At 40.4% G+C, this 15,168-nt stretch overlaps 1 protein-coding gene across 4 annotated transcripts in view; it reads left to right on the top strand.

Moving 5' to 3' along the window:
• Positions 1-15,168, top strand: part of poc1bl (POC1 centriolar protein homolog B (Chlamydomonas), like) — a 43,716-nt gene that overhangs the window by 19,154 nt on the left and 9,394 nt on the right. For all 4 annotated transcript variants that reach the window (XM_080208095.1, XM_080208104.1, XM_080208122.1 and 1 more), the window contains 4 exons: positions 635-752; positions 9,587-9,763; positions 11,172-11,303; positions 12,677-12,787. In XM_080208095.1, coding sequence (XP_080064221.1) covers positions 635-752; positions 9,587-9,763; positions 11,172-11,303; positions 12,677-12,787 — 538 coding nt within the window. The remainder of the gene's footprint in view (positions 1-634; positions 753-9,586; positions 9,764-11,171; positions 11,304-12,676; positions 12,788-15,168) is intronic.

Genomic DNA, 15,168 nt, shown 5'->3' with positions numbered 1-15,168 from the left:
TGTCTGCCGTTAGGTGAAGTGAGAATCTGAATGTTGTCTGGCTTATTTAGCATGACGACCATCACAATTTAATTAGACAAAAGCAAAATATTGCAAATGCTGGAAGTCTAAAATAAAAAGCTGGAAGGAGTCAACAGGTCTGGCAGAATTGGTGGGGAGAGAAATGGAGTAACTTTTCAGGTCAATGATCTTTCATCTGAACAGTTAACACGTTCCAGGTCTCATTCCACCAATGCTTCCAGACCTGTGGAGCATTTCCAACAGCTTTTTTTGTTAGCACAGTTAAGGCAGTGTCTCTTCTCGCCTGCTGTGAGCACTAAATTGTGAGAGCAGGGATCTTGGCTGTATTGTTAATTCTCTCCTCCCCAGTTCTTTGTAACAGAAACAAATTGCAATATCCCAAATTCTACTGCAGTTAAATTGGCTAATTGAATATAGAACAAAGACCTCGCTGGTCCCTTATGTCAAACTACACACCAGCATTAACATTATCTGCTGAATTGTCGCAGGACCTGAATTCCAGATCTTCGAAAAGAAGTAAAAATCAATTGATTCACTCTGGTGTTTTTGTTCTTGGTTGCTTTTTTTAAGCAAAACTAAATATACACAATGGAAAAACTGCATCTCTCATCAGATCACCTACGATGGCAGGGGGGCTGTTTGCGGTCAGTAAGAAGTACTTTGAATACCTGGGCACCTATGACACAGGGATGGAGGTCTGGGGAGGAGAGAATCTAGAACTGTCCTTTCGGGTAAGTATTGTGCACACAGTTGTAATTATATGAGAACACAGCAACCATTTGTGCCTCTCTCAGCATTATCTGTAGGATGCAGTGATGGGGCTGTTGTTGCGTCCTAATGAGCAGCAACCATTTGACTTGTTGGGTCAAATGTCAGCAGCTTTATTTCTGTCCTGATCATTCCATTCACCATACTCCAGTGGCATAGCTTCCATCTTGAGCTAACACGTAATGTTGCTGCCCATTTAGCTTAGTTTTTTTCATGTCTGTGTTTTGACTGCCACTCTGGAACCAGGACCATCACTTCTGTTTCTGAAATTGCTCCCTTTTTTTAATTTAGCCCTCGCACCATATGCCTCCTTTCATTTCTCCTTTTGTTTCTTCCGCCTTAGGTAACCGACCCTCAAAAAACACAATTCTTCCAAAATGTTGGGGAACACCAGGTTTAGTGAGAGGAAGAACTGAAAGAGATCAGTATTAGTAGAAGAATGGTGTTGGGGAAACCAACGGGATTGAAGGCTTTTAAATCCCCGAGGCCTGATAATCTACATCCCAGAGTAGTTAAGAAAGTGGCCCAAGAAATAGTGGATACATTGGTGGTCATCTTCCAAGATTCTATAGACTCTGGAACAGTTCCTCAGATTGGAGGATGGCTAACGTAACCCCATCATTTAAAAAGGGCAGTTGAGAGAAAACCCAGAATTATAGACCAGTCAGCCTGATGTTAGTAGTGGGGGTATTCTAGAATCCATTATCAAAGATTTTATAGTGAAACACTTGGAAAACAGTGACAGAGTCAGCATGGCTTTATGAAAGAGGAATTTTGCTTGACAAATCTACTGGAAATCTTTGAGGATGTAATGAGTAGAGTTAATGAAGCCGTTGGCTGTGGTTTATTTGGACTTTCAGAAAGCATTCAACAAAGTTCTACGTAAAAGATTAACACGTAAAATTAAAGCGCATGGGATTGGGAGGGTAATGTATTGAGATGAATAGAAAACCAGTTGGCAGACATGAAACAGAGTGAGGATAAACTGGTCTTTTTCCAAAAGCCAGGCAGTGACTAGTGGAGTATTGGAGGGATCTCAGTTATTCATGATGTATATTAATGATTTTGGATGAGGGGAGTAAATGTAATATCTCCAATTTTGCAGATGACAAAAACTAGATGGGAACGTGAGTGTGAGGAGGATGTAGAGATCCTTCAGTGTGATTTGGATAAGTTCAGTGACAAATGATTGGCAGTGTAATACAATTTGAATAAATGTGAGGTCATCCACTTTGGTAGCAAAAACAGGAAGAAAAATTACTATCTGAATGGCCAGAAATTAGGAGTGGGGAATGTGCAACAAGGCCTGGGTGTCCTCGTACACCAATCACTGAAGGTAAGCATGCAGGTGCAGCAGGTAGTGAAAATGGTATGTAATACAGCATTAATTTAAACACCTTCCAAGCATTTCAGTTTAATGAGACAAACAAGGATAGCAATTCAATTATTTCTTTATTTAACACTTCTGGTACCAACTCAAACATAAACAGTTGCAACTCATTAACTCTTTTCTGAACTTTAACTTTAGCTGAACAGCAACTTTAACTATTCAACTGAAAATAGATGCTATTGAGGTTAGGAAAACCTTGGCTAAGAAATATCCTTGATGGTAGAATTTATCTTCTCCTTCTCTGAAGCATCCTTTAGGACACAGGTCTTCTTGCGATGGTTGGTTATTCGAATTATCACTGCCAAACAAAGGACTCCGTGTCTCTTTATTCACAACTGTCCACCCACTTCTGGAAGATTCTCTGTCATCTAGCAAATTGTGTAACCGGAAACCAATCACATGGTTTGAACATCCAGTTAAATTATTTTTGAACATTGCGGTTACACTTAATTCATTTGACATAGCAGTCAGATAAATCAGTCACATTGTCTCAGTTAAACAACAACTTCCCTTATCTGGGTCAACACAGCTTCAGATCACAGCTCCCAGACCAGAGTCTCTTTACAACTCCCATCTGGTTTTAATCTATAAGTTGACCAAAAACCCAGCATGCTTCACTCTCAGCCAGAATAGCCATTTTAAAGCCACTATTGCCATTAATGTTAATAAATTTTTGTTGTAGCTGTTCTTTCTCCATCTACAGTATGTTGGACATCATTGTGAGAGGATTTGAGTTCAGAAGCAGGGATGTTTGTTTGCAATCATGGCTTTGGTGAGGCCACACCTGGAACATTGTGTGCAGTTTTAGTCTTCTTATTATCCTGCTATAGAGGGAGTGCAACAAAGGTTTACCAGACTGCTTCTTGGGATGGCAGGACTGACTTAAGAGGAGAAATTGAGCTGGTTAGGATTGTATTTGCTGAAGTTCAGAAGAATGGGTGGGAATCTTATAAAATGTTAACAAGACTAGACAGGGGAGATGCAAGAGGGATGTTCCAATGGTGGGGATGTTCAGAACCAGGGGTCGCTGTCTGAGGATACAGGGTAGATGGTTTAAGACAGAGATGAGGAAAACATTCTTCACCCAGAGAGTGGTCAACCTATGGAATTTTCTACCACACAGTAGTTGAGGCCAAAACAAAATGCAATTAGATATAGCATTTGAGTGAAGGAGCTCAAAGGAGATGAGTGAAGGGCGGGATCAGGCTATTGAGTAGGATGATCAGTCATGATCATAATAAATGGTGGAGCAGGCTCAAAGGGCTGAATGGCCTCCTCCTATTTTCTATGTTTCCTACTTTTACACCACTGTCACTGGCTTGACTTATCTTCAAATTATCCTACAGCTTTCCTTTTGCCATCCTCAGAAAGGTCCACTGAGTCACTCTCTTGTAACGAGCAGCAACCTTAATTGTTTCATCTCATTCTTTTCCCTGACCGCCTTGATCTCTGCACCTCCTGGGGACAAATCTTGCCGCCCCACCACCCCCCCCCACCCCCCTTCCATCTTTTTCAATGATGTCCCTGTGCACTCTGCCAGTCAGTCAATTTTCACTGCTGCCCTCATACTTCCTGCTAGAATGCATGTGGACCTGCAAATAAAGTAGTTGCCATCCATGAACTTGTTGGCATTGACATTTTACATTGACATTATTGCCTTAACAGAGACAAGGCTGAGAAGTTTTAACACCTTCCTCCGAATAAATTCTACTTGGTTATACTATCAACCACTTGCTCCACTCAAACTGTTATGGCAGTTGTCTGGCTCCTATCTCTAAATCATCACACACCTTTGTCTGGCAACATCACCTTATTTCATTCTTTATGTCACTCATTTAAAATCATTTTTTCTGTGCAAGCCACCCAAATATCACGATAATGTTCCCATTGAGGTGCTTTTTCTGCTATCCTCTCTCAGCCATTGCACTGAGCAACTTCTCATCCTTGGTGATTTTGATCTCCTTTGCCATTCTTTTGTTGTTTTTCCTCTGAACTTACAGCCCTCATTCTTACCTAACTCTGATCCTACAGATTAGCTCTCTAATGCACATACACGTCGGCCTTTGCAATCTTGTCATCTCATGAAGCTTGGCTATCTCTGTGACTACTGTCACTGATAAGGCAATCTGAGGCAATTTCCTTTTTATTGCTCTATACCCATATTTCCCTTCCCTCTCTGAATCCACTTCTTGTATCTGTCCCTGAAATAACCTTTCCCTCAAGTCACTTATCAGTGCACTTTCAAATTTCTAAATAACCAGCCTTTGACCTTCAAAAATGTGAGATGATGCATTTTGAGACAACTAACAGGGCAAGATATACACAATGAATGGTAGAACGCTATGAAGTACCGAGGACCAGAGAGACCTTGGGGTGCATGTCCAAGGATTCCTGAAGGCAGCAGGATAGGAAGATAAGGTGGTTAAGAAGGCGTATGGGTTACTTGCCCTTATTGGCCAAGGCAAAGAATATAAGAGCAGGAACATTATGGTGGAGCTGTATAAAATGCTTGTTAGGCTATGGTTAGAGTACTGTATGCAGTTCTGGAAGGATTAGGAGGCTTTGGAAGAGGATAGTGTGGCCAATGATGTCGCAAACTGCAAACATGTTGATGGATGAATAGGAATAATTAATGATCAAAGTCACAAAGAATGTCATTTGTGACTTCAGGGACTTTTCTGGTACTTGACTGAAGGATCTTAAGCATGAATTTGTGGGAAAGTTGGGCACAGATTTGAGAAATGATAATATGTTCATGGAGAGGGATAGAAGGCTGGAAATAGGGCACCGAATTGCATATACTGAACGGTCTACTAGAAGGATATTAGTGCAGTAGAAAGGGTGCAGAGGAAATTGGCCATGATGTTGTCTGGGCTGGAGCATTTCAGCTGTGCTCCAGCCCAGAGCATTGTTTGCTTAGCACACTGAAGGCTTGAGGGGGGAACCTCATCGAGATGTACAAAATTATGAGGGACACAGAATAGGAAGAAGCCTTTCCCTTTACCAGGGGTCACAGATTTAAGGCAAGGAGCAGGAAACTTAGAGGGAATTTGAGGAAAAGCTTCTTCATCCAGAGAATGGTAGGAATCTGAAACTCGCTGCCTGAAAGGATGATAGAGACAGGAACTCTTGGAATATTTAAGAAGCGTTTCGATGAGCACTTGAAAAGCCATAGCATACAAGGCTACAGAACAAGTGCTGGACAATAGGACCAGAATAGATAGGTTTTTGATGGCTGGCACAGACACGATGGGCTGAAGGGCCTCTTTCCACGCTATGAAACCCTGACTCTATGACTTCTACATGGCATTTTGGCAGCGATTGGTTTTCCATATCTCACCATTTCCACCACCTTCAAAACCCCTAATTTGTTTTTAAGTCCAGGGGACAGGGGTTTTGAACATGTTTAGAGGAGAACTAGTTTAACCATTTATCTTCAAATTTGGCTAGTCTCCTTAAAAGCATCTTCAGGATATGTTCTCCATCATGTAAACTACTTGCTATTTCAAGGTCATCCAGGAATGCAAAGATAATTTCTAAGCTAGGAGTCACAGCATAGACAGAGGCCATTTTGCCCATCCTCTTATATAACTATTTGAAAGAACTATACATAATAATAAGGAACAGGAGTAGGCCATCTGGACCCTCGAGCTTGCTCCACTATTCAATAAAGTTATGGCTGTTTTTTTTTTTGTGGACTTAGCTCTACATACTTGCCTGCTCACCATAGTTCTTAATTCCTTTACTGTTCAAAACTTTATCTATCCTTGCCTCAAAAACATTCAATGAGGTAGCCTCAACTTCTTCACTAGGCAGGGAATTTCACAGATTCACAATCCTTTGTGTGAAGAAGTTCCTTCTCAACTCAGTCCTAAATCTGCTGCCCCTTATTTTGAGGCCTTGCCCCCTGGTCCTAGTTTCACCTGCCAGTGGAAGTAACTTCCCTGCTTCTATCTTATCTTTTCCCTTCATAATCTTATGTTTCTATAAGATCTCCCCTCATTCTTCTGATTTCCAGGGAGTATAGCCCCAGTCTATTCAATCTCTCCTCATAAGCGAACCCTCTCAACTCTGGAATCAACTTAGTGAATCTATTCAATTTGTTTCCATAGCCCTGCAAATTATTCCTTTTCAAGTATGTATCTGATGCTTTTTTCAAAGCTATTATGAAATCTGCTTTCACCTTGTCAATTCCCGCTGTACTAAAACCAGAATGTTAAATACCCGACCCAACCTTCATCCACCCTTGCCTTTGGCAGTAAGTGCAAGGAGCTCATGCTCTTCTTTCGCAAAGATGGAGATCATCCATTCAGCTGTACCTGCTTCTTCTGTCTCTTTCCCCAGACCTTCAGGACGAACATCATAAACATCCTCAGCTGTACTAAGCCTTAACTTGTGCTTTTTCCAAACTTGACAAGTGAGATCCATTCTCTGCTCTTTTTAACCTATTCCAACGAATCTCTTGATCACTTAACTTCCCTTTCTGTGCCCCAGGTTGATTGATTTTATTGGTGGCTTCCTTGTTTGCTTTTCTCTGGTACTGTCACCTCCTACTCCAAATCTGCTGTTGCTACCCCTCAAAATAAACTTTTTCTTGACCTTATAATACCTGCAAATCGGTGCCCTATTTCCAACGTTCTATCCCCCTCCATGATCTTATCATTTCCCAAATCTGTGCCCATCTTTCCCACAATTTCATGTTTGAATTTCTCCAGTCAAGTACCAGAAAAGTCCTTGGTGAAGTCACAAGTGATGTTCTTTGTGACTTTGATCATTAATTATCCCTATTCGTCCATCTCAACTTGTTTGCAGTTTTTGACATAATTGGCCACACTATTTTCTTCCAAAGCCTCTCCTCCATTAGCTAGATTGGTGGAATTGCCTTAACTTGGTTCTTTCCCATCAACCTAATCATAGGCAGAGAATCACCTGAAATGGATTTGCTTCCCATGCTTGCTGAGGCGTTCCTGAGGAATTTATCCTTGGCCTCCTTCTCCTACTCATTTGCATGCTGTGCTTTGACTGATATCATCGGAAAACATTGTTGCTTATACTTTATCTTGCTCCAAACCTCATTTATCTATCATCCCTGTGTTTACTGAGCTTCACCCTGTCCTTCCCCAACACCACCCCAATTTTAAAATCCTCAATCTTATTTTCAAATCTTCCCCTGCTCTATCTCCTCCCTGTGTAAATCCCCTCCAGCCGCAAAATCCTTTGCACTATCTTATGCCTCCAATTCTGAACTGTTGCATATCTTTAATCATGCCACCTTGATGGTTGTGTTTCAGCTAGAATTCCAGCTATCTCTGGCATTTCTTCCCTAAACCTCTTCATATTCCTACCTTTCTCTTCCCTAAGATGCTCTTTAAAACTTAAGTCTTTGATTCTTGATTTCTCCTTCTACCTCAGAAATGTCGAAAGTACTTTTATTGGGATTGCTCTGAATTAAGTGCCTTGGGATATTTCACTGTATTAAATGCTCAAGATTGATGTAAACTGTTGATGATCAATCATTGTCCTGCCTGTATTTGCCTTTAGAATCTTATTGTGCACTGAATCAATGATATTCTAGACTGAAACTGTCTTGCCGTTGATGCCATCTTTTCCTTTTCAAAAGTCTCCTTGAATGGAGGTTGTTCTTTGCCTGTTTGCATTGTACAAATTACCAATGGCAGTGTACTTGTTATCACTCATTTCTCCCTCTTGTGGTATCTTCTCCTCTTCTGAGGACTGCACTTTGTCCCATCCTTCATATCTCTCATTTAAAATCCCTGTTCTCGATATTCCCCTTATCCTATGTTTCTCGCTGTCATATCCTCCATTTTTCTCTCTAAACCTCTGAGAAATTCCTTATCCATAGCGAATTCACTAAATTTTCTCTGCAACACTCGCCCTTGCTGCCAACTGACTGTTAGATATATGCTTTAGTATCCATGTAGCTATCCTCTCGATCTCCTGTGACCTTTCTATTCCTATGGCCTTCATCACATATTAGGATACTTCTGATCTCTGCCAATCATTCCTCATCATTTTCAAGTCCCATTCCACTCCCAATCCCACTCCCCTCCCCCAGGCAATTTCTGACAATTTATCCTTTTATCTTCCATTTGTCACAATTCTGTAGTTATTGACTTGATAGCCACTCTCTCCTCTCAATATTTGGCCTTACCTTGAATAAAGAACAAAGAACAGTACAGCACAAGAACAGGCCCTTTGTCCCTCCAGGCCTGCGCCAATCATGATGCCTACCTAAACTAAAACCGTATGCACTTACGGAGTTTGTGTCCTTTCCTTCTCATCCTATTCATGCATTCATCTAGATGCCCCTTAAATCCCACTATTGTACCTGCTCCCACCACTTCCCCAGGCAGTGCATTCCAGACATTCACCACCCTCTGTGTAAAAAAAAAACACTTGCCTCACACATCTTCTCTAAACTTTTCCCCAACACCTTAAACCTATATCCCCTAGTACTTGACTTTTCTACCCTAGGAAACGGCATCCGACTATCCAAACCTTTACTGTCTCCCACCCTCATTGTTCTCTCCTCTTTGTATTACTACCAGGATTTTTAAATTTATTTGATCATGGAATGTGTGCGTTACTGGCTAGGCCAGCTTTTATTGCTCATCTCTAATTGTTCTTTGGAAGGTGGTGGTAAGCCACCTTCTGGAACCTTTGCATTCCATGTGGAGTAGGTATTCGCACACTTCTGTTAGTTGCATGTGGACCTGTTACACCTATTGTTACTGGATACAGATACACCATCTGTAGGTTATTGCAGAGGGGAATGGGTGTTATCAAGATTACTATTGGTGCAGTTTTTGAGTTTTTGTTGAACTCAAAATTCCTCCATGTAAATCATTCCTGACTACAGTTTCCCCTCAATCCATTCCTAGCTTCCTTCCTTTTGCCTGTTTATGTTGGGTAGCCTTTTGGTTCTTGGAAGTTCCCTTGGAACAACCATGAGAAAAGATACTCAGTCACAAGAGAGTCATCCTTTATGAGGCACATGCAATAATGTTTGCAAATGTCAAGTAATTAGATCTCCAACCAGAGTTGGCAATCATACAGAACCCACCCCCAATCAAACATTCCCTCTTATGACTTTGGTTCTGGGTTCATCCCCTTCAGTTTGCACCTCAATTGATGGCTGTGCCTTCATCTGCTGAGATCTTATGTTCTGGAATTTCTCCCTATCCTTGCATGCAACTTTCCATTATCCAAAGCTCCCCTCCTCTATTTTTTTGATTTTTTGTGATAATGTTTTTCTACATTAAAGGCATTGTATAATTTTGTTAATAAAGAGACATGCTAGGCTGATGACTGTATGATTCTATTGGTGTTGTAGTATTTTGCTAGTTGTATTCCTTGTGTTAATTTGTTTTGAAATTACTTCAAAAGATATGGCAATGTAGAGGCACCTTGGAAATTGATCCCTGTTCACATGTAGGCCACGTTTTTCCGAAGCGTGCTCCTTATGCTCGACCAAATTTCCTCCAAAACACTGTGCGAGCAGCCGAGGTGTGGATGGATGAGTACAAAGTACACTTCTATTACCGGAATCCCCCAGCTAAAAAGGTACTGAGCCATGAGGTTAATGTTCAACATCCATAAGTTAGAGTGGAACCTGCATTATCTGCCACAGTGGAATGGAGTAGAGTGGAGAGGATTTGTGGAACTTGGAGACTGATGGATGGAAGTTCAGTAAAAAGTCTGACAACGCCAGTCCAATGCCGGCATTCCCACATCATGATGGAAGTTCCACAGACATGGGAATGGAAACAAGTGCAGCACAGATAACAAAATCATTGTCAAATCATTCACCAAGGAAAATGAAATTTAAATAGCAAAACATTACTGTGTTGCACAATGAAACTCTTTCATAAAATTATATCAGATAAGCTTAGGTGAATAATGAAGGTTCCATTATCTTTAAGCAGCTATAATTATTCCTGGTTTAAAAACCAGGCAATTTGAATTGTCATTTTTTACATATGGTATATTTACCAGACTATTAGAGAAGGTTTCCTAAGTTACCGAAACCATGGCATTGAAGGTAGTCTTCACAGCATTACAAGCATGGTGGTTAACAGACTGATCGAAGGAAGCAGCTTTTACTAGTTCATCTGTTTAGCCCACTGAACATAACATTATAATGAAAACAGATCAGAACTGGTTGCACTTTCTGATCTGTAATTTTGATTCTAAAGTTGGTCATATTCAATCCACCTTCTGTCAAAATGATAATTAATACATGTCCTTTGTCACCAGGAATGTGACACCAGAATTAGTCTTTGATCTTTTCTGATTTCAGGTATGGGAGTGTAGAGCAAGATGGGCAGGGAAGCTTAATCCTATGAGGGCAAATTTGGAATATTCTTTCAAAATTTACACTGTCACGTACACCTAGCCACAGAGCAGCAAGTGTTCATTGTGATTAGTACCATGAACTGCCGAGCAAGTTTAATAACGGTATGTAATTATAACAGCAGTAAACAGGTGGACTGACTGGCAGCAATCCAGGTATTGGATCAAGTTGAAATTGAAGTTCAGTCAACCCTGCAAAGTTTTCCTCAATATATAGTGATTTCTTTTCCAAGCTGGTAGACATACCAACTACAGTACAAGTATATCAGCCAACAAAAACAGAAAGTGCTAGAAAATCTCAGCAGGTCAGATAGCATGTCTGGAGAGAGAACAGAGCTACCTTTTTGAGTATGGATAACTCTCTGTCAACCTCAAAGCATTATTTCTATTCTCTCTCCATAAACGCTGTCAGACCTGCTGAGAATTTCCAGCATTTCCTGTTTTTGTTTCAGATTCCAGCATTCACAGTATTTTGTTTTTTTTTAATCAGCTGTCATCCCTGACTCATTTATCATTATCTTTGGGTACAAATTCTGGACATGTGATGGACAGTGAAGCAGAACAGTCAATCAGCCTGAGATTTCAAATAGTTCACTGTAAAGGATTTCCTTTGTTTCAGGAAAAATATGGAGATATTTCTGAAAGAAAGCTGCTCCGGGAACGTTTGAAGTGCAATAATTTCAATTGGTATTTGAAGAATATATACCCAGAATTGCACGTGCCAGAGGATCGTCCTAACTGGCATGGAGCGGTAAGCAGAAATGACAATTCTTCCTCCTCACTCCAACACCATTTCTACAGTGTTTAAAGAGGAAGTTAGCCCTGGAGGGTGGTTACCTACTTAAATGCTTTCTTCTTGGGAGCAGAATGTTTAAAGGGTCCATGGAAGGCAGGGACATTGGACAGCTCATTCTGAGATCTTTTGCAAGTATGATGGGCTGATAGCAATTTATCCTGTAAAAGTTGGATTCAGCCTAATTTTTTAAAAAATTGGAATTTGGAGGGTAATGTAAAACTTTTTTTTTGTAACTATGATCAAATTTTGGTGGAATTCAACACTAGAGAATCCCACGATAACAGGACATTTGGGTCAATGCAGCCTTTTTTTTTCCTTTAACAACCAAATCGAGTCCCTGTTTGTTCCCCAGACTCTATTTCTTGTTTCAAGAAACTCCATATTTATCAGGTTAAATTAAAGTATTCACAGCTAAGGTTTTGTCTGGGCCCTACATTGAGGTTCCAACCCAAATCCTCACCTTCACAAAGCTATCCAGCTTCCATATCTATAACATTGCACATCTGTGTCTATCTCAGATCATTCATGGTTTCCAGTTACACTAAGACGAAAAGCTCTTTGTTAAGTATAGCCCAGGGTTTCAGTAAGTTTCTTTTTGAGCCCCTGAGAAATTAGCTCTCAAACGTCATAAATCTGTTGTGCCAGTTTGGACTGTACCACCTAAATATTTAAGTGTAAACCTATACCCATTGATAATTTTTGTAAGTTTTCAGGTCTTGTGCATTTATGTTTTCGTATTGCGCGAATTAGTTAATTGTGATTTCAGTCGACATAACTTGGGAGCAGTGCAAATGATTCAGGAAATTCAGACACGTGGCATGGAATTTTCCTGTCCTACCCACCACAGGAATTGTAACAATGGGACAGGACCATGCAAAGGTCCATTGACCTCGGGTAGGAATTTCTGGTCTTGGGGAAGATGCAGCTAGAAAGTCCTGCACAGGGAGTTTCTGATGTAATTCACTTGGGCACCGCTTTCCTCCACAGCTATTGTGCCATAATTTACAAGGAACTTCGAGACGTGGAAGGTGAAGTTGTGTGGGAGTACAGAAAACACTTGGTGCATGTGTCTGAACATATCTCATTGCATGGATTTTAAATATGATGCAACACTTTGATAACCAAGAGTTAAGTCACAGGAATGTTGCACCAGCTTCAGTCTTGGAATGGAGAAAGGCCATTTGATTTGAATCCTTTTAATAGTTACTACACCATCTCATTGGAATGCTGACCATCCACTCAATGTCTGGCACGTGAATGGATCAAACTCGGGGTGGTTTTGGTGTTTCTTTTACTGGATTGTTTTTAACATGGGACGTTTCTTCCAGATTCGGAGTGCAGGAATTCAATCGGAGTGCTTGGATTACAATGCACCAGAACATAGTCCTGTAGGAGCACATCTGTCTTTGTTTGGGTGCCATGGTCAAGGAGGTAATCAGGTGTGTATACTTGTTTTTCCTAACCAGCCAGCTCTTGGGTTTTTTTATTGTAATTAATTAGAGCAAGCAATGTTCTTTACATTTTAGCTTTGTGGTCTTTTAAAGTAATGTTGATGTACAGTATGGGAGAACATGGCTATGTGAAAGTAAATTCAGCAGCTTTTATTTAAGATAATATTGGCAGGAACAGAAGACCTAATAAAATTCACAGTATTGCGGGAGGAATGAGGGAGTGTTGATGTGCTGTAATAATTTTTAAGAGCTATTATCAAAGCTATTATCAATAAAGGCAGACAGCTGCTTTGCATCATGAACAGGTATCAGTTACTTTTCCTGACATCTCCTGCAGTTAAGGCCTACAGGGAAAGCATTCCATTGAGCACATAAATCAACTTAACTTGTAGGGTTTTGAACAGCCATGTTCAGACATAGCTAATATTTGCAATGTCTCTATGTACTCCTACAATTTTGGGGCAGGGAGGGCAAATACAGTATTTCAGCCAAAGGATAGTTGGCATTATAAATGGGCTTTAGATTAACAACTTTAATCATAGCCAGCTCTATCCATCATCAATCCTAAAGGCAAAATGACGTATTCAATTTGACAAAGTTCAATGGTGATATGTTGCTCCCTATGTGGTGTGTTTTATCGTACACCTAGCCGAAATATTATCAGAGTCTCGCTCCTGGGACTTACTGTGGCTGAGCTTTAAGATTAGCTTGTGCTAATCTTTAAACCTTCCTTGGGGACACAGCTACAAAATTACAAATGTAGGAATTGTTGTAATTTGTAAATGGAACCATGGGGGAGACACAGACTAACAATCGATGCATCAATCATGTATCATCAGTGGATCTTACCAGCAAGAATCTAGCTTGCTATAATCAGAATTGCCATCTGTGGAATCAACAAGGTTGGTCCCCACAAACTGAGAAGCTTTAGGGCTGGCTTCGGAAATGAAATGTTAGAACAGCACATAGGCACATCAGTGTGTGCTAAGCTGAAGTAACACCAGTGTTTTGGCTGTGGGTGCATTGTTGGAACTCCAACAGTAACTTATTTCTATAGTATCCTTTATCTATAGGAAGAAGTCTGATATTGTGCTTTGTACATCAAGAAGAATTTGGAGATTCTCAGCTGGATGGGCAAGGGGGCATAGGACAGAATTTCCCAGTCTTGCTCACCTCAAAACCAGAAAATCCTGCCCGAGGTCAGTGGACCTTTCCATGGTCTGCTCCTCACCCGCTACGATTCCCGTGGCGGGCGGAATGGGAAAATTTGCCTAATGTGTTATATTGGGGTTTAAGACATGGTTGAACAGAAACATCTTGAGATTATCTGAATGTTTGAAAAGGACAGAAAAAGATTCTTGACTTTGGGCTCAGCAGCTTTTTCCCATCTCTTACTTTTACAATGCAATTTCAGAACACCATAATCTTATTTGTCTCCCATGTCCTAGAGAGGCAAATAATTGGACCAGTTTAAAGAAAAAGAATCTTTAGACCACCATGACAGGAAAGCATCTTTCAATTTCTATGTACTGGACATAATGTTGACTTCATTCAAGATCTTGTCAGATTTCCTTTTGAATTTTTAGAAAGTCTACACTGATTGCATGTGTTGATCAATGAAACTGTGGGATAGTGGGAGGAGGAGGAATTATTCCTGATGTCAGAACTACTTCTGGGCTTTCATTATTGACACTCCTATACCAAACCTATCTATCTCAGAGACACATGTACCTTGGCAGAATATTTTATTGTTCAGCAGCCTTGAACATAGCTCTGCATGGTGCACACCAGCTTGGTGTTTACCCCACTCATGAGCAATGCTAGATTTGTATACTAAATTTCATCTGCCAGAAGCCAGTCCTTTTCCCCATTGCAAGTAGATGATCCTGTAATCAATTTTTCTTATTTAGAATTCCATGCTCTTTATAACATTTTCAAAATTGGTGAGAAATACCAGCCCGACAACACTCTTTCCATACATCATTGATAAAGATGGTGAGGAGTAGCAGTCCGAATGTCAATCTATGATATTCTAATAGTAATTGGTCCCCATGCAGAACAATGACCATTGGTAACTATCTTCTGTCCATGAGACTGCATCAATTCCTTACCCAGGCAAATACCTATGTTCACCTGCAAATCCATAATAGTGAGGAAGAGAAAACTCAGAACTGTTGTTTTCCAGATTTTCAGCATTTGTAGTGTTCTGCTTTTTGTTTATGAAAAGGTAGGAATAGAGTTCCAGAGGACAGAAATGCTACATTTGTTTTGGTAAATGGGACTACACTCAAAATATTAACCTCACTTTTCAGATTTGATGGATATCAAATTTTCCACTCAATTTTTAGCTTTGACATTAAAAGCTAAAG

The sequence above is a fragment of the Carcharhinus amblyrhynchos genome, chromosome 2 (genome assembly GCF_965287045.1).
Source record: "Carcharhinus amblyrhynchos chromosome 2, sCarAmb.v2.hapA, whole genome shotgun sequence".
Classification (NCBI taxonomy): domain Eukaryota; kingdom Metazoa; phylum Chordata; class Chondrichthyes; order Carcharhiniformes; family Carcharhinidae; genus Carcharhinus; species Carcharhinus amblyrhynchos.
Note: the sequence above shows the minus strand (reverse complement) of the source record. Positions and strands in the feature narration are given on the sequence as shown.